At 40.4% G+C, this 20295-nt stretch overlaps 1 protein-coding gene and 1 long non-coding RNA gene across 2 annotated transcripts in view; both read right to left on the bottom strand.

Moving 5' to 3' along the window:
• Positions 1 to 20295, bottom strand: part of B3GLCT (beta 3-glucosyltransferase) — a 109831-nt gene that overhangs the window by 37419 nt on the left and 52117 nt on the right. The window contains exons 9-12 of the mRNA XM_078435753.2: positions 15856 to 15975; positions 14108 to 14177; positions 7110 to 7223; positions 5253 to 5352 (exon numbers count right to left, since the gene is read on the bottom strand). Of these exons, the coding sequence (XP_078291879.1) occupies positions 5253 to 5352; positions 7110 to 7223; positions 14108 to 14177; positions 15856 to 15975 (404 nt within the window). The remainder of the gene's footprint in view (positions 1 to 5252; positions 5353 to 7109; positions 7224 to 14107; positions 14178 to 15855; positions 15976 to 20295) is intronic.
• On the bottom strand, positions 7230 to 14098 carry LOC144614099 (uncharacterized). The gene is made up of 3 exons (XR_013551658.2): positions 12487 to 14098; positions 10507 to 12231; positions 7230 to 10427 (listed from the first exon to the last, which is right to left on the bottom strand). It is a non-coding gene; the product is annotated as an uncharacterized LOC144614099 (long non-coding RNA).

Here is a 20295-nt window from a genome sequence, read left to right on the forward strand (position 1 = left end):
AATCTCTCTCTCCCAGGTGTTTTTCACACTGCTGCTTCTATGCTGTATCTCAGTGGGGCTGCTATGCTGTCTCTTAAGGGTGGGGACTCCAGCTCTCCCAGGGCTGAGCCTCTGAAATTTAAAGGGCCAGGTGTTAAGCCCCATTGACTGTAAAGACAGGCGATGTCAATCCCTTCTAGTCTTCAAAGCTAAGTGTTCTGGGGATTCATCTTCCCAGTGCAGGTAGTTTCATACTGGGGTGCCCAGGGTGGGGTCCGTTCCTCTCCCTTCTCCATGCTTGTAGTGGCCCTCCCATGGACAGCCCCATTGGTCAGCTTGGGTCCTGACTGCATCTCTGCCCTTCCGACCATTTTTGTTGTGGCCTCTTTATGTTTAGTGTGAAGATTCTGTTCTGTCAGCCGTTGGGTCCTTTTCTGGGTTATTTACATGGACGTGGGTGGTATCTAGGTGTATCCATGCGACAAGGTGAGCTGGGGGTCCTATGTCATCCGCACATCTTACGCTTTTCCATTGCTATTTCCGAGAGTCTCCGGGCAGACGCTTTAACACCAGCAAATATCCTGTCCTCATTAAAATGTACCCGTCGTTCAGCGTCAATTAATGATTGTTACTTTAATCTTTACTATGATGGTTACAAAGTGAGGGCTTTTCCCACCCCATCACGACCTCCACATTTACGAGTCACAACTCTTCATTATCCTGCAAGCAAGAGCCCACCTGCTAGGCATGGAATTGTGCCCACACCAAATTTGTATGTTGAAGCCAGAGCCCCCAGTGTGGTTATATTTGGAAATGGGACCTCTAAGGAGGTAATTAAAGTTAAATAAGGTCCTAAGGGTAGGACTCTGATCCAATAGAATTAATGTCCTTGTAAGAAGAGACGCTGGAGAGCTCTCTCTCCGTGGGGCACAAAGAAGAGGTCATGTGAGGACACAGAGACCCAAGAGAAGAGGCCTCAGACACCTACCTTGCCAGTATCTTGATCTTGGACCCTCCCCGCATCCACAACTGTGAGAAATAGATTTCTATTGTTTTAAGCTACCCAGCCTATGGTATTCTGTTATGGTGCCCACTCTAAGATACCATCTTTCTCCCCAATTTATTTTTACCTATTTACCTATTTTCTATTTCTTATAAGCATGAACTCATGGATTCCTAATTTTAATGGTTCATAATTTATTATTGTCCTTAATTATATGATGCTTATCCAAAATTTGGCCAATGGGAAACCACTCTAGCCTGCTTCTTTGTCCTCCTAAAACGCACTTTTCTTTTTATACCAGAAAGTAAGGGCGGGGGGTGAAGAATGTTCCAAATGTTCTTGCCTCAGCATTAGAATCCACACTTTCTCTGGGAAGGCCTGGTTCCTTTCAGTGGGGCAGACGGCACCACAGTGCCCCCTAGTTGGTCAGTGCTACTGGGATATCTGCTTCTAGTCTTCTTTTCTAGAAAGAACTAGGAAGCTCACATGTACACATACGTTAGAAATCATGGGTCTGACAAAACTTATGAGTTGTGAGAAATGTCTCCACTTGCAATCTCCTTTCATAGACCTCCTGACCTGCCTGATTCCATATCCATATTTTCTTTCTTGCACAATTTCCTTCTCGCACAACCCTAGGTTCCAACACCATTTGCTCAATCCTCCAGCGTACCTAAAATAACTGCAGAATTGCTTTACCACACCACTACAAAAATCAGACTAACTGCAAATTCAGGATTTGCCTGCCATTCCTCACCTCTTCCCACACGTAAGGTACGCTTATAAATATGGTCTTCCACTGTTACTTGCATCAGTCATAGTTTTCCTTCAGTGGGATTATGTTTTCATTCGAAACACAGTCGGGTCCATTTGTTTCAGCTTGCTCTCCGTCCTTACTGACTTTAATCCTGTCCTTACTGATTTATTTTCAAATTTGTAAAATATGAGCATGCTTTCCCAATCAACTAAAGTAAAAGATAAATTCAGTAGGGTCATACCCTCCCCTACTCCATCTATCCTCTTCTTCCACCCAGTCCTTTTAGAAACCAACCTCATGGTTCAACCATCCCTCATTTTGTTTATGGAAAGATAAGGAGACACAGGCATGTTTATTTCCCCTTTGTTCCTAAATATATTCTTGTGCACTTTGATTTCCAGGCGATAGATACCATTAAATGAGAAAAGCATTCAATACAATTTTTTCAAAGAAACAAAATTCTCATTCATTAATTTGGTCTTTTTCTCTACCTCATCATTTCCACATGTATCTTTCTTATTTCCCTCCATATGCTTTTTTGGGTTGGCTTTTTTATTCTTTTCTCGTTTTTTTTGAGTTGAGAATTGAATTTTTTTAATTCTCATTGGCTTGGCAGTTCTTTATCCATCCCTTTTACACTTTTGAAGGACTGTTTTATGTATGTCTTTTCTATAAAAGTATAGAGTTGGGGTTTGTTTTATGAACCAATCTGAAAGTTCTTAGGTGAGTTAAACCCATTCACATTTAGTGACACAACTCATAATATTTGGTCTCTACACTGAAATTACTTTGGGTTTGAATTATACATATACTATTTACTGTGTTTCTTTACTTTTTGCTTTAAAAAATATTCTTGGTGTTGGAAGTTTTCCCCCCATTATATTGTGTTTAACTTTTTATGCCTATTGTGTTTTTCCTATTTAATAGTATTAAGATCTGTCAGTTTTACACGGTATCCTTTGAATCCCATCTACTAGCTATACAATAAGCCATGATCTTATCCTACTTTCCTTTTTCTTTCCATTTTTTTAAAGTTACATACTTTCTACTTTGTCAAAACATATTATATTTATATACCATTCCCCTACCTATATACCTATTCCCCAACCCTGTTTTAACTTTACAGTTAAATATATGAAATATTCACCATCAGTCCTCTTGCCCAAATTTCATCTCTCTTGTCTGCATGAAGTTCTTTCTCTAATACATTCCCCACAAAGGATGCATGTGCACACTACTCATTTAGTTGGTGGACATTAAGAAATTTCCTACTGATACTGAAGAGCATCTTAGCTGTATATAAAATTTATGATTCACCATTTTTTGAGTTTAACATGTTCCTCTACTGTTTCCGATGCCAGGCTTACTTTCTTGCTCTTTCATCATTTTGCCACAAGACTCAGAGGACGTTATCAAAATCTATTGGATTTGTCAAGCTATGGGAAGAGGTGGATGATCCCAGGTCAATTTTCCATGGCACCCACCAGGTAGGCCCTTTTAATATATACATTAAGGTCCTCTTTTATTCTGGTAATTTAAGTGTTATTTCTATGTTTTATTTTCTTCAATCAGGAACTGCAATTATACAGGTGTTGGACTTCAGTACGTGTTCATTTTAACCACTTTTTTTCTCACCCTTTTAACTAACAGACCCCATTTTCATTTTCTAGAAGGCTTTCCTAGTTTTTATCCATGTCTCATTAAATTCTCATTTGAATTTGTTTACTTCTGGATATTTTGGTCATAACTTCAGAGATGAATTTGCCTTTTTCTTTCTTGCCTGAGTCTAAAATTCTAGTTTTGCTTTTTCCCTTTCTTGTCCTCTTCTTTTTTTTTTTTTTTTTTTTTTTTTTTTTTTTAAGTTTTTGAATTTTTGACCTCTCAGTCTTATAATTATTCAGCTTCATGACTTAGGAGAAGCCAGAAGAGTTCATGCAACTGAGGATGATTTGAGAGTCTCGCAAGGAAAAGGTGACAAGCTCAAACTAAAACATGTTTAAGACCTCACTAGGCAATTAGATATTATTGCTGGTAAAGATGAACAAAAAAAGAAACTCTAAATGAACATGTGGCAAAACATGACTGTACTGAGGACTGATGACACAAGTGAAGTAGAGATTTAACAAATGCTACACACGATGTTACTGAAAGAGTCCATTCTTGGAGGTGATTGTGCTCCATTTGGACACTCACAGTAGTGTCTGGGGTTCACGGATCTGGAATCAGTGTCTGGATCAGTTGGTTTATAGTTTTCATCAAATTTGAAAATCTTTCTTTAAATATTTGTCAGATGCCCCTTCTGGGGACTCCAAATTGCATACATACAAAGCCACCTGACGTTGTCCCACACCGCAGTGATGTTCTGTTCACTGGTTTTGAATTATTTATCTTTGTGTTTCCCGTGGACAGTTACCATCGCAATATCTACAAGTTCACCGATACGTTCTTCTCCAAGTTCTAATTAGCTGTTAATCTTATCCAATGGATTTTTCACCTCAGACAAAGTAGTTTTCATCTCTAGAAGTTCAGTTTGGTTATACCTTCCATGTCCCTTTTTGAATAAATGTAAGAGTTACTAAGCTGTAACTAACAGAACTTGTAGTTATAAATAACTAGTTAACACTGTCATTTCTGGGGTAATTTCAATCAACTGATTTTTCTCAGCATGGGTACGTTTTCCTGCTGCTTTCCATGTCTGGGAACTTTTGATTGAATGCCAAGCATTGTGATTCCTTGTTGGGTGATGGATATTTTGGTACTTCTCTAAATCTTGAGCTTTGTTCTTGGATGCAGACTAGTTACCTGGAAACAGTTTGGTCTTTTAAGATCTCTTAGGCAGGACTGAGGCAGTACTTAGCTATTTCCCACTATTAAAGCAAGATACTTCTATATCTATCTACTCTACCCAACACCCTATGAGTCCAGGGTCTCCCAGTCTGGCTGGTGGAAATAGGTACCCTACTCAGCCCTGTGTGAGTGTTGGGCGCCATCCCCTCTCATCATCTTGGCTGGTTCTCTCCCCAGCGTCCAGTAGTTTCCTCACATGTATGCACTGATCAATACTCAACTGAATATTTGAGGGGAGCCCCCACAGATCTCCAGTGTTCTTTCTGTGCAGCTCTCCCTCTCCAGTGCTCTGTCCTGCAAGCTAATGGGTCTCGGTCACCCCAGGCTCTCAGCATCATCTCTTCAACTCAAGGAGTTGGCCACGTTCCAACTGGGTTCCCTTCCCTCAGCAGCTATTTACATTCTCTTAAGGCAGTTAGCTGGGGCTGTCATAGAACTTACTTCATACATCTCATATGTCTCATGGGTTACTGTCCTTTGTTGCCTAATGTCCAGGGTCTTAAAACCCCTCGTTTCATATATTTTGTCCTTTTTGGGGCATTGTTTCAAACGTGAGGGTAAATCTAGTCCCTGTTACTCCATCTTGGCCAGAAGCAGAAGTACCCATCCTAGCTTCTGAATATATGTAGAATATAAAGCCACCCTAGGATGATGAGGGCTCCTTACCTTATTAACGTGTCATCATCCACAATGACTAACCATGCTATTTTGTCATGGCTGTGATTCAAAAATCTTTCCAAAATGGCAAATGTCTTTCCACAATGACCTAGGAAAGGCAAAAAGAGAACTTACAATGTAATATTTTCTTTAAAATACATATAGAACTCATTTTAAACATGTTTATAGTTTCAAGGTTTTAAAAGTAAAAGCTTAACTGCTGACATACACAGGAATAATTAGAAACTTAAAAAATTAGCTTTCTGTAATTTGCATAGGCCTCGTGAACCATTGTGGGAGCTTTAGAGATCATGAAGTCTAAGCCATGTACTTCACACATGGGAAATCAGGGGACCCAGAGACAGGAATAACACAAGGTCACTGAGCCGATCGGAGGCGGGGCCAGTTATCTCCACTCCAGACAAAGTTGTAAGCCTCATGTAAGCCTCATGTGGCAGGTTCTGCCCTAAAAGTACAGTGTGGACTAAGTTACAGTTCTTCAGATGCCAACAGACAAACGTCACTGCTTTAATGGAAAATGCTGGGGCCCAAGCTAAGAATAAAATGCTTGGGAAGAGAACTCAAATCAGTAAACAGCAATCTACCCCAGATTGCAACAAAATATTTGGTGACACAAGAGAGAACAAGCTAATGTTACCTAATAGTAAACCACTCAATGTGACCTTTGTTTTCATTTTTCTTAGTCGCTTAATGTATTTTTAACCGTTATTTGAAGGCCATCTCAAATTCCTTTTGGAGCAAGACAAAATAGGAATAGCAATAATAATGTCAGACTAAACACAAAAGAAGAAATCGAGTAAGAAATACACGAGTAAGTGAATATTAAAGGCAACCTAAATTGCAATCTAAAAAGCAAGCTTAACCAAAAAAAACCTCAGTCTAAAATCATTTTTCTGAAACAAAGCAACAGATAGACTCAGTAATATATGTAACCTTGTCAGAAGAATTGATAACTACAGGAATGGCTTATCTGATTCTACTCTGTGCATTATCAATCAAGGCATTATGAGAGACATGACCATGAAATAATCCAGATAAATTACTCTTTAGAACAAGAAAATCAACTTACTACTTCTTTTTCTACTCCTAAAAGGGTATGGGGAACCAGAAACTGAAGAAAAGAGTGTGACAGGAACACTAGATAAAAAGTGAGATGAACAAAGAGCATCTGCAGGTAAAGTGGCCAGCTTTCTACTTGCATTTTTTTGAAATAAAAAATGTTTTTAATTTGAAGCCAGAATCTGAAGAGAAAAACCGGTGCACTACCAATCATCACTAATTAAAATATTAACAAAATACATGAATATCACAGAGCTTACGCCACACAGAACCAGTGCAAAACGTGGGTAAACACTACGCGACAATTACACACAAAACGTGAGCTAGACCATAAGCTTCATGAGGACAGAAACCATCGGCTTCGTTCCTATTCTCCCAGCTTCTGGGGCTGGCAAATAGCAGGCATAGAACAATCCTGGCGGGTTAAGCTGCTAAATTCAATGCGGAGAAGCTTTGTGTGGAAAGATGATAAATTAACTGGGGACACTCCATTATGGTCACAATGAATTATGAAGGTATAAAAAAAAATCTGTTAAGTAATCCTAATTGTCATGTGCTCTGTATTGATATGGCCCAACAACTTCCAACCTTTCTTAGTACTTATAAAGCAGCTCCTAATCTGAGAGAATTGGTCCATATCCCTGGGCAAAGACGTTGGGAGGGAAGGAAGTGAAACTTATGTAAGGCAAAAATCATAGTAATTCTAAGATATTTCATTTTCATCCTAATTTACTCTCTTTCCAGAATGGACATTCTGAATAAGAGTACTGAGAATTAAGGACTCACCTCTATCTGTATTAGGAATCCCCAGATCTACCGTAGGAATAGAACTTTCTGCGTGATCACTGTAGTATTCAATGAGACTTGCCTGTCCTGCCCAGGTCTGCTTTACAATGGGGACTGAAATGAGAGGAGTGACAGTCACTGGCACAGTTACATAAGGAAGCTTAGAATCTCAGAAGGGCAGCATTACCACCTATAAAGGAAGAGAACCATTATTTGTTGTTCTTCAGGTATTCTAACGTGCTTGCTTTTCCCACCCTGAGAAATATCAGGTTGTTTGTCAAGGGCAGCAGGTGGATAGAACCCTCTTCTTGAGACATTTTTAGTGTACCTTAGAGCCCAATACTTCTCACTCCTGGTGACTCCACATTTCTCACGTCCATGTAATGATACATTTTCTAGTCTGATAATACTGTTGTGTTTAATTTTCCTCTTTTCCCCATAGGCTATTTCATTTACTATTCACAACTGGATTTTTAAAATGCTTCTCAGAGGGGCAGAGGGGTGAGGAATAAAATTACCTCTACGGGATGGGAATATTCTTTGTTTCTGGCTGAGATGCAAAGCTCTCTCCCTTACAATGAGGGTAGGAGGCTTCTCAAACTACACACTAACAGAACCACGCAATCCAATGGAGGGCACGACCCTACCACTGAGAGTCACTGCACTGAATAGCCAACAGGCTTGTGTTGCACTTTTGAAAAGTGCGGAAGAAGTAATATTGAGAACCACTACTGTATTTTTGACCTCTATCATTAACAGATAAATTTCTAATAAAATTTTTAAAAGAACACAGAAAACTTTCCAGGTTGTCTGTAATTCAGAGCGAACTTTAATCATCTCCTGTCTCCACCCTTGATGGAATTCTGCCTGATTATGTGACATTAATTCACTTGGCCCAATATATAAGTAATTATTTTCTTAGATACTTGTGTTTTAGTTACTGGCTGTGCATCTTTAAATTTTGAGAAGAGGTTTCTGTTTTTTTAATAGAAAAAAAATCATCATATCTAGATTTTAAACCCTGGTAATTTATTAAGACTCTCCACCGCAAAGAATTTAAATCTTCAGGTCAGTATTTTGAGACTTTTATCAGATCATTTCTCTTTTTCCTTTTTCCCAGCCCAAATAAAAACATATGCAAAAACTCCCAACGCAATGCCAAATCTAAGTGTCTGGCTATGCGTGTCAACAAACTCAAACTCAGACAGCCGTTGTATATAAAATACCAAAGCACGCCATTTTATTCATTATTCGCCAGCTTTTAAGAAAGACCTGTGAATTCTGGACATTTGTTATAACCTCTAAATTACCTATTGCAACCCACTAAATAACTTTTAGATCTTAAAATGTAATTCTTCTGCAATCAGAAAGGCAGAGATTTGTTCCTGTCAAAATAGACAACGATGCATAAATAATAGATAACATAATAATAGAGAAGATGCATAATAATAGATGCGGCTGCTTGGGTGGAGGGGGGCGGGTAGAAAAAAATCCTCTTCCGTTCTACTTTCAAGTTCCAGCACAATAAGAATCTTCACCTTGGCACTGCAGTGGCAGTTTGCATGTCACAAGCAGAGGACTTACCCCGGAAAAGGGCTCCCTGCAGCTTGCAGCCGCTAAATGTTCACGCTTGGGTAAAATGTCCTCCCTTGCATGACTCTGGAAGAAGCTGTGAGGAAAGGTCAAGAATTTTCCTCAGTCCCCAGCACTCAGTGCTGCAAGCTGTGCAAAGTCTGCTTTCACGGTCCTCAGCCTTTAGCCCTCGGCTCCTGTCTGCTCCAGTGGCTTTATTAAACAGCACAGGTGTTTCTTCTTGGCTGATTTAAAGGCTATTCAAATCAAGAGCGAGTCCTTTGCTGCACCCAACTACCTGCTTTCAGGTTTTGTTAGAAACTGCTGGAACAGAAATTTCACTGAAGGTAAGAATTACCTCACTCTCCAACACCTAGCACGGTGGCCGGGATGTAGCAGGTGCTCGATAAATAGTTGAATGAGGACTGAATTTTGTAGACGTTCCAACAAAAGGCTTAGGGCCATTTGTGGAACTAGTGTTAAAGGAAGGTTTCACTCAAAAAGGCAAGGCATCATTTGGCACAAGACTGTTGCCACCATTTTAACACAGTAAGGTGTTACGGTTCTATTATCCCTAAAGCATTCAACAATTGTTATCGCCTGTCCCCTGATCATTATAACTCCTGAGGCATTTGTCGTATCTGGTAAAGAATTTAAAACTAAGGCTAAGTCTCCTGCAACCGCAGGTAAAGCCTTTATTTTCAACTGGGGCTGATTCCGAATTACCTAAAACTTCTAAAATACTGCTCTATTCTAAAATATTGGGCATTGTTTGAATTCTAGGTTGAATTCGTTCTATTTATAAGATATTCTATTTTGAGGTGCTATATTCCTAAAGACGTTGAACTTAGAGAAAATAGTTGAATATAGTCACGTGATCCATTATCTCGTTTCCGATACAGAGAAGCCTGCTTTCTACCACCTAATAAAACACTAGTGAATGCCTCTTTCAAGAAGGTTTGCCACAAGATAACTTAAAATTGGAGCAAAGTAAAACTTTACTATTAAAAAAAACCCCACTGCACAGATGGCATAAATCTTCCACATGGCTTTACAGACTCGAAGCAGGAGGAGATGTGTCTCGCTACGAGGCACAGAACACACATTTTTACCCCCGGTGAATTTACTTGCAAAACTCCGATCCCGAGTGAAAAATGAACGAGACACTGAAACCCCGTGCGAGAACTACCACACAATCAAACGTGAAGGACTCCTGATTTTAGGAAATCTGCTAGTTTCAACGGACAAATGGACCTTTCTTCTCTGTATGCACGTCCATGACAAGACCCTGACTGCTCCTCTCTCCTCAGGGGAGGGCTAGAGACACACCCCCCAAGGGTGTGTTATCATTCTTGCTTTGAAAGAGGAGATACACGCAGAACTGAAAAGCAAGCCTCCCGGCTGCTCTCAAACAACAACATCTAAAACAGCCCAGAACCTCGCTATCTGTTCAACAGCCAGGGGGAGGGCCGGGGGAGGGGGAGGGCAGCACCTGACTCCCGTCCTCTCTTTCATAATTAATCGAATCACATCATTCGGCGCGGCGTAGCCTTCTGTCTGGCTGCATTTTCATTCAAGCCTCGTGTTTTAAATGAGCAGAGGGTACCGCAGTACCCGGAAGCCTCTCTACTCGCAACGGCCAGCTACCATACGCTCCTTTCGATAAGTTTGTTCAGACTCGCCTCTTCTAGACAAGATGACTGCAGTAAAGATAATAGGGTGGGTGGCTGTTTTGTGTTTTCTGGTCTGAAAGGAAAAAAGTTTATTTTGAGGTGCTCACGAAGCTGTGCAAAGGAACTAAAGGCTGAGCAAATAGCAATTTTACCTCTTTAATCAGAGGAGGCTGCAGGAGGAGAGCATCTCACGACCCACCACCTGATGAACAAAACAGTGGCTGCCACGAGACACTCAAGACACGCACAGGAACGGCAGGGCCAAATGGTGCAAAGAAAGTTCCTTGCGTTTTCTGACAGCTCACGTCACCCAGTGGAAACACACATAACCCAAGAGGAAGTGAACAAGCAGAATATTAAAACTCCAGAGACCTTTTCCTTGCTCAAACATAATTTTACAGGCTATGCCTAATTTGCTTTATATAATACTTTTAAAGTTTCTTTCAAACCCCACTAACTGCGTGCGTCTCAAGAGCGTGTTGCTATTTCGATGGTGTCAATATGTATTTCTTTCTTAAGCCAAAAGATAGAATATATTTTTTGCTGTGTCCTAAGAATGCTTTATTTCATTTAAATCAAAATCCAGGCACAAAGCAGTTACATAAACGTTGGTTTCACTGTTAGGCCAAAAAGGTACAAGATGTAAAATAATTTCTTTTTAATTTTGGGACTTGCCTTTATTATCCATTCTCCATTGAGAATATAAAAAATGAGTTCAGTGTATATTTCCCTTGCCTTGACTGGAGCCTTGAAGAGAAAGTTCCATCCCTCATCCTGGATGTGGCCAACGTTATAAGAAGCTGGGGTGGGGGGGCGTCGCTAGGGTCTGCTGCATCCAGGGGCAGGGCACCCACAAGTGAGAACCGGCCACCAGATACGTCACTAACAGTATAGCCGACTCTCAGCTTTCCAAAGATAAATACACAGTCTTATCTATGTTTTTCTTCCCCTTGTCGTTTGGCCTTTGTAACTTCACTGTTTCTACCACAAAGTGCACAGGGAAAGAAAAAAGAAAAAAACCCACCCCAGTCTATATATTCTGCTTTACTGTAGACTCTCATCCCTGTCTGAGCAGCTTGGTTTATCTTTGAGATCGTCTGTGGATTTCAGTTCCTGGCTATCCCCGTTGCTACTGAAAATAAAAAGCCTACTTTCCCACCTTCTGGCCAAGTCAAAAATGACCTTGGGCCTAGCAGAATGTCAAAATGAATATCAAATACTATTTATCAAGTGTTAAGACTGTAATACCTCCAAGGAGATTACACTATAGCTGTGCTCTGGCAGAAAGAATTTGGGATTTGGAGCCAGAAAACCCGAGTCCCAGCTCTCCTACTCAATAGTCTACAAGAACGTGGGCCAGTTGCGTCTTGTCCCACACTCTGATTTCTCTACGGTATCAAAGGAATAACAACATTAATTACCACATCATGTGGAATTGTCAATATGAACGCAGACGATAGAACATACGTAAAAAACACGTCAGAAAATGCAGAAGAGGTCAGCAGAAGCAGCTACTATGGTGTTCTCAATGTAACTAATACGATTACTGCATAATTCTCTGGACCCACTGGTGGCTAGACTAGCCGCCCAAAAGAAGGAAAGGAGCCCCGTGGCCTAGCAGGCTCACTTCCATCAGGCAATATGGACATCAAAGTCCCTAGAATCCTGCTGCCTTAGACCACCTTTTCAAACAAACATCCAAGTTTAAAGATGGCTTGCCACGGAAAGCCAACTGTGAAAGCCTCATGCAACCTTTTAAGTCTCAGGCTGCAGTGTCCTCGGATCCAAATTCATAGCAGCCAATCAACGCATCCAGCTTTAGGAGGTTTGGTTTCAACGCTCCTAACAGGCTTTGAAGACTTGTCATTTTTAAAGACCTTTGACTTGGGGCGCCTGGGTGGCGCAGTCGGTTAAGCGTCCGACTTCAGCCAGGTCACGATCTCGCGGTCCGTGAGTTCGAGCCCCGCGTCAGGCTCTGGGCTGATGGCTCGGAGCCTGGAGCCTGTTTCCGATTCTGTGTCTCCCTCTCTCTCTGCCCCTTCCCCGTTCATGCTCTGTCTCTCTCTGTCCCAAAAATAAATAAAAAACGTTAAAAAAAAAAAAAAAAAAAAAAAAAAAAAAAAAATAAAGACCTTTGACTTAAAATTCAAACATAAAAGCGTTTGACGGAGACCTGAAAAGATGACCTCAAGCTTATGCCAACAAGAAGGCAATAAACTAGATTATTCAAAACTATTAAGTTAGCACACTTTTTTTTTTCATTTCTGTAGAATATGAAAACTACAACAGGGATGGTCCCTAATTTTACTGCTTTACTGTCCGTTGAAAAATGTCTCAAAAGAGACTATGCCACCGTCCTTAACATCAATATTATGAAAGCAGTCACTACTCCCAAGTGCAGCTTCAAGATCAAATAATATCAATTTGAACATTTCTGCTGGCTTAAAAAAAATAAATAAACAAAGCAGTCGCCTCATTCATTTCCTTTGATAATTTTTTGTAAGATATGTCAAAAATTGTCCCCAAAAGCCCTTCCTGATTTTCAAAAAGGAAAAAGGGTATTAAATCTAGGTTAAATTTGTGAATCATGACAATGTTGACACTATGTTGATTTTTAATAGCCTTTAGGACTCCTTGCATAATGAGTGCATATATTAGGCCGATTTAATAGGACCTGGCACTTTATGTGGCTATTTTAGGTAAACACGAATGTTTATACTTATGTACTTTTAAGAAACTGTTCATCATAACCAGATTTTAATTAATGTCAATATCTTAAACAATACTTGAATTCCAAATAATAATATTCTTTTATTTGGGAAATGTTCCCCTTTAAAACATAATTTGTAAGAATCATATTATCAAATAAATTATATAAATGAACTTCCCCCATCGCTCCAATCCCATGAAAACGACAGCTGGTTTAGAAATCTCTTCTACATAAATATCACACTCTTCATGAAATCGACAGTCTTTTCATGGAAAAAAATTAAAATATATGCTAAAATTAGAAAATGCAAAAGACTGTCTAATTTTCAATTTCAGAAAAGTGCAGCTTGAAATAAGGCGAAAAAAGAAAAAAATTATGTCTACTTATATTTAGGGTGGGCTTTTTCTTTTACATTATCACCATAACTTAGTAGAATTCTGTAATGACACCAAAAACTTGAATAAAAACAACATTCGTCTGCATGCCAAGATTTCCTTAAGAAGGGACCACTGTGTATAAGCCACCTGCTGTCTTTTCCGTAACATAATCTTCTCGTGAGCACATACGTATCTTACTTTGAAAGTTCCAATGTGTGCATCCAACAGAAATGTAAAAAGAAGGATTAGTCTCCAAGAAAACATCCTTCACTGGCATTCTCTCACCTTGAAGTCCCCTCTAACATTCTTCGTACAGTTCATAGACGGTGCATGGACAAAATAGGACGTTGTTCTGCAAAATGGATTGTTATTCACACATTGTGTCCGAGATTACCACAGCTGAGATTTCCCATTTCCAATTTAAAACACTGCTCTGAACAGTATTCAGAAGGGCTAGGGACACTCATGTTTCAATACAAAACTATCCTTTCTAATTGATCTTGGTGACTGAAATGGTATGATGAGGAGTACTAATTAAATAACTGCTTTTCACTTCAATATATGTGTTCATTCTCCCTTTCTTGAGTTTGTATCTGGTCTGTACTTTTTTTTTAAAGGCAGCTTGGATTTTAAAAGTTCAATAAAAATGAATGACACAAAACCTACTTCTATCACCATGAAATTTCTTGCATGTTTTTACTGCGAAAAATATATCCTCTTTCTTCACTGGATGTCCCTAAAAGACAAGAAAACATACATGCACATATGAGTCTATGTTATATGAACATCCACATTCACACCCATGTCAGATATCACATGCTATGGAGGTGAAATTCACCGACGTCAAGGATATCAAACCTGTTTCCAGGGTTCAGTTTTAGGGAAAACCAGGAACTGTAGTTGAGCTGACAAGGCCTCTGACGTCAGCCAGACCTGGGCCCAAATCCCAGACTGCCCTCTACACACTGTGTCACCCAGACAACAGCCTTCAGCTCTCAACTCAGTCGGCTCATTTAGAAAATGGTCAGAATAGCTACCAGTCAAGCTGCTTTTATGACTCCATTTATTAAGCACATTATAGCTGCCCAATAAATGTTAGTCACCTTCCCTTTCCTCTTCCCAGCTGGTGAAGATTTTGACAAAGGGAGAGAAGCAGGAGGATGTGTTAGTGTAAAATAGGAGCTGACTCCCTTCTGTGGGCTGGTCTTACTTTGATGTTGGAAGTATTTTTATGGGCCCTGTATTATCCACCCAAGTCTAGGCTACAGCAACATCCTGTCCTCTGCCAAAGGCAGGACTACTTCAAACACTTGGGGGGGGGGGGGGGGGGAAGGGCAATAACAGAGCCCTGAGCTGGCCCAGCCCAAGCTGACCACTCAAATGAAAGGGAGCACACAGGCAGACTGTGGCCAGCCTACACTCAAGGCCAGGGACTGCTTCGTGGGGGTCTTCTGAGCCCTTTATTATCTCTCTTAGGCCTTTAATAATATTCAGCCATGACTCAAACATCATTTGAGGGTTTAGAGTGACATCTAAGCACAGCTTTGGCATGTCACTCAAGGCACTAGGAGGCTGACCCCACCAAATTACCTAAAAGAGCATTAAAGAACAAGCAAACATCATGTCTAGAAAGATAGGCTTTCCCCCTCAGGGACTGCACAAACATTACAGATTCTTCCCCATTACTGCAGTGTGTGTGTGTGTGTGTGTGTACCTATAAGTCATCTTTGAAAATGTAACACACAGACTTCCATATGACTGACTTGGGAAGAACAGACAACAATTGAGGATGATGCATATATTTTCCTTTATGAGGAAGAATTCAACAACCTAGTGAATTTCAGGGGTCTTCAGGCTCATCCTGGGGACTGAACCAAGGGTATGTCCATAACAAGTCAGTTCATTCTGAAAGTTCTGAACAGTCTCAGGTGAGATCAAATCAAGGTCTCCAGCCGAGAGGAGATGGGCTTGAGGAAAAGGCTTAGGTATTAACAGGAAATGTTGGAAATCACCCTTCTAGGAATATTCTAGCGGATATTCCAGTAGACACATGCTGTATCATCAAGAGAAATGACTCCAGGCGCACTAACTCGAAAGAGCCGTGGCAGGCAGTTCTGCACAAAGGCTCCGGAATGAGTCCGTGCGGTCACAGTTCCCACTCCCCCTCCCCAAGACGCGCTGCGTGACCTTGAACAAGTACTTCTCAGTACGTTTCTCTTCTCGTGCGTAAAACAGGGTAACAACAGTGCTTACCTTACAGGGCTGTTATTAGTAGAAACATGATATGTAGTTTTTACCTGGCACATAACAAATGTTGGGGTTTTTTCAATACACAGGTAAAGTGCTAGACAACATCACGCACAGCATGTAGATTTTCCTTTGATATGCAAGAAAGTCTTTCTTCTATTACTTACACAAAGTGGTAGGAAAGAATGGAATGTGGTAGCACAGTAGGCATTCACAGCATCTGTACAAAACTCAGGCACTGAAGTGAGGGGACGCCCATCCCCTTTGTCCCAGATGTAGAGGGCAATCTGTCAGGACAGGAGACAGCAATGAATGAAGGAACTCCGCGAACACCACGACTGTTAGCACGAAATCTCTCAAGGGAAAGCAGACCACCTCTTCTACAGAGCATTTAGACTGAACCATATCAATCCGTCAATATTCAACAGATTTCTTTTTTTTTACTTATAAAAATAGTAATCTCAGGTGGGCCAATCTAATCTTTTATTGACAGGAATCCATACTCTGACCACCAAACAATGCCAAAGTCGTCATACGCAACTGCAGGGAAGCTATTTTAGGGTCTGTGAAATACTGCCGTGAAAGATGAAAGAAAATATAACCGGGAGTCTGTTTTTCTACAGTATGGTAATTATATACCTTCACTAACCAACTTGTTGAAAACATCTAAAACTGTTGGATAAGGTATCTTCAAAATGATTTTAAATGGATTGCTAAATTGCCACAAAAGTATGGAACTTGTGAGGACAAACATGCAAAAGGAAGAGCTTGGGGATAAGGACAAGAAGGGTAATTTTCCTCAGTAGGTAGAGGACTCCGGTGATGCTGTTTCTGGTAGGAGTTAAAAAAATAAAGACTATGATGCAGCTAAGGTGGGAGGTATCTGAGAGCAAACCCCACTATAAAGCTAGGACTTTGGAGCTAGATGGAGGGGAAAAACCATTTCCAGATCTCCTTTGAGATCCTGTCATCAAATCCCAAGCTTCCTTAATTTGTGCCACCAGTGTGGGCCAAAACACTTCAAACAGTAATTTACAGCGGTCAGTAGAACCCTCTAGCAGCAGGAAAAGCAAATGCAAATGCTTCCCGGGGAACCCACACCCTTAACGTAGGACTCCAAGGATTACCACAGATACGGTTCCAAGCAAGACTGCTCAGAGGAAAATCATAAAAAGCACAAAGACATGAGCTGATGACCCAGAGCCAGGAGACAAACCTTAATCAGACCAAAAAGAGTGCAAGTCTTGGAATTATCAAACATAGATTACAAAATTACTGTGTTGAATATATTTTCATAAGGAAGTAAAAACTTTCACACGTCAGCAAAAAATGTGTTTAACGATCATATAAAATAAGCAAATTTGAAAAAGAAAGGACTAAAACTTTTAAAAATAAAAAAACAATTGAAAAGAAAGATGTAATGGTTAGGATAAGTAGTATATTAAACACAGGTGAATAAAAAAATTAGGGAATTAGGGGCACCTGGGTGGCTCAGTAAGTTAAGCATAGGCCTTTGGCTCGGGTCATGACCTCGCGGCTCGTGTGTTCGAACTTGGCATCGGGCTCTGTGCTGACGGTGCAGAGCCTGCTTGGGATTCTCTGTTTCTCTCCTCTCTGCCCCTACCCTGCTTGTGCTCTCTCTCTCAAAATAAATTTTAAAAAATTAAGGAACTAAAAGATTAAGGTCCCCAAATTATCTGAAATAGCACAGCAGAAACAGAGGGGGGGGGGGGGGGGAGGGGGAACATAAGACAAAAGTTCAGAGAGCTAGCCCAGATCCAGGAGGAGACAGCAGACAGAATGAGGATAAGAACACACTTGAAAAGACAATGGCTACGAATCTCCAAAATTACGTAAGGGTGAAAGAATCCCAAGCGAAATTTTTTTTTTTTTTTTTTAAGTCTACATCTAGACATCTCATAATGAAACTGCAGAACGCCAAAGACAAAGAAACAATCTTAAAAGCAGGCAAGACAAAGGCAGATTACCTACAAAGAAGCCACATGAGACTGATGTTTATTTCCCACAGCAATTGCCACAGCAATAACAGAAAAGCCAGAACATAGTGCAGTGACCCCACTGTGACGACAGAAAACGACAGACAACCTACGACGGCAAACACAAGGTAACTATGTTTCAAGAACAAAGCTGACATAAACGTTTCGTTCATTTGTTGTTAGGTAGGCTTCAAACCCAGCGTGGAGCCCAACGCAGGGCTTGAACTCACAACCCTGGGATCAAGACCTGAGCTGAGATCAAGAGTCAGATGCCAACTGAACCGCCCAGGTGCCCCAATGGAAGTGTTTTTAAGGGAAGAAAAATGAGAATTTATGACCTCACTATTAGAAATTCTGAAGGACATGCCTCAGCAAGAATAAAAATGATCCCAGCAAATACATAATTAAGCTCATACAAATGTTAACTATGTAAAGATAATATTTGAGGGGTTAAGAAGATGCTAGACAACAAAACGCATATAAATCGTGGGGGGGGATAATCAGAGTTCAATTATTCTAAGTCCCCTGAATTTTTTTTTAGGTGATCAATTAACTAGCCATTAAGAATGCATGTTAAAATATTTAAATGAAGGTACAGTAAGGCAAGGTAAGTACCAGTAAGGTACAGATACAGAGACTGAACTTCCAAAATAGCAGAGAAGGACAAAATGGGAAAAGAAACAACAAAAAACAGACATTTTAATTTTTTTAATGTTTATTTTTGAGAGAGAGAGCACAAGCAAGTGAAGGGCAGGGAGAGGGGGGGCACAGAGGATCTGAAGCAGGCTCTGTGCTGACAGCATAGAGCCCGACGCGGGGTTCGAACTCACGAACTGTGAGAACGTGACCTGAAGTCGGAAACAACTGACTGAGCCAGCCAGGTGCCCCAGAAAGTAAGGAAGTTTTTAAAATGAGCCAGATAAAATGAGGGGCAAGGGATAAAACGAAGTGTTGGGAATCAATTCAAATATAATGGTAATCATGTTCAGTGTAAATGTAAATTTGCTACCTGGTTTAAAGACAAAGACTGGCAAACTGGAAGAGAGGAAAAAGAAAAAAAGATATGTCCTTTTTAAGAAAAAGAAAAAGACATCTATGCTGAGCATAGAGCCTGCTTAACATTCTCTCTCTCTCCCTCTGCCCCTTTTCAGCTCACATGTGCACATGCTCTGTCTCTCTCAATCAATCAATAAGGACATAAAGGGGCTGTAAGAAAAAGATGAGAGAATTATGAACCACACACCAAAAGAAAGCTGGTAAAGAAATATTCATAACATTAAATACACATTTAATTCACATTAGGGCAAAGAGCATCACAAGAGATAAAGGTAAATTCGTAAGAAGACATAATGATTGTAAGCCTGTATGCATTGAGTTAACAGACTCTCAGAATATAAAAGGCAAAAGCTGGCAGTTACAAGAGGAGACACTGGCAAATCCACCATTATTATGGAAGATTTTCTCATTCCTCCCTTAATAAATGACAGATCAAGCAGAGAAAAGTAGAAAGAAGGAAAGGAGGAAGGAAGATTAACCTATTAGATTAAACCTACTTCTCCTTTAATCTAATAAAGAGAATATTACACCCCCCCCCAAATTATAGCATATACACCTTTTACTTCACTTACGAAAAGGAAACATGAACTAGGCCATAAAGCAAACCTAAAAATATTTCTATAGACCACAACAATACCACGTTAGAGATCAGTAACAAGACACAATAACAACACACACTGATATGTTGGGTCACAATGAACAATGTATTTTTTAAAGTGGGTCACAGTCAAAAAAAAAAAAAAAATAGTTAAAAGGCCTCTGACCTAGAGAAACACCTGCAGAGGATTGTCCTGACACACATCCAAAATGCTCATAGAAGTAATGATTATAGTAGCAGAAAAGTCATGGCAATCCAGAAGCCCACCACCAGGAGAATGGATAAGTAAACTGATAGAGTCATAGGAGAGACTACTGCAGGAAGTGAAAATAAGTTCAGTAGGGCTGTATGCAGCAACACGGATGAGTTTCAAGTCAGAACAATACTCATGGTGCAATTCTGTTTACACGAAGTCCAGAAGGATACAAAACTGCATGATATGGGGGCACCCGGGTGGCTCAGTCAGTTAAGCGCCCGACTTCAGCTCAGGTCACGATCTCCCAGTTCTTGAGTTCAAGCCCCGCATCAGGCCTTGTGCTGACAGCTCAGAGCCTGGAACCTGCTTGGGATTCTGGGTCTCCCTCTCTCTCTGCTCCTCCCTCTCTCACACTCCATCTCTCTCTCTCTCTCTCTCTCTCTCTCTCTCTCTCTCTCTCTCTCAAAAATAAACATTAAAAAAACTGCATAATATGTTATTCAGAGATACAGTCATATGATGAAAACTATGAAGAAAAGGAAGAGAGAATTCAAGAAAGTGTTTAACTAGTGAGAATGAAGGGGACACAGGAAAGCTGCATTCAGGTAGTCTCAAAGCGACTGATGATGGGCTAGCTCTTAAGCCAGGTGGTGGGCTTTTAGATATTGTGACTGATCTTCATACCTTTCACATGGGTTAGACATATCTGTGTGTACTTAATTTTTAATAGATTCCTGAACCTGGGTATCTATACCAAAGT

The sequence above is a fragment of the Panthera onca genome, chromosome A1 (assembly GCF_046562875.1).
Source record: "Panthera onca isolate mPanOnc1 chromosome A1, mPanOnc1 haplotype 2, whole genome shotgun sequence".
NCBI classification, from domain to species: Eukaryota; Metazoa; Chordata; class Mammalia; order Carnivora; family Felidae; genus Panthera; species Panthera onca.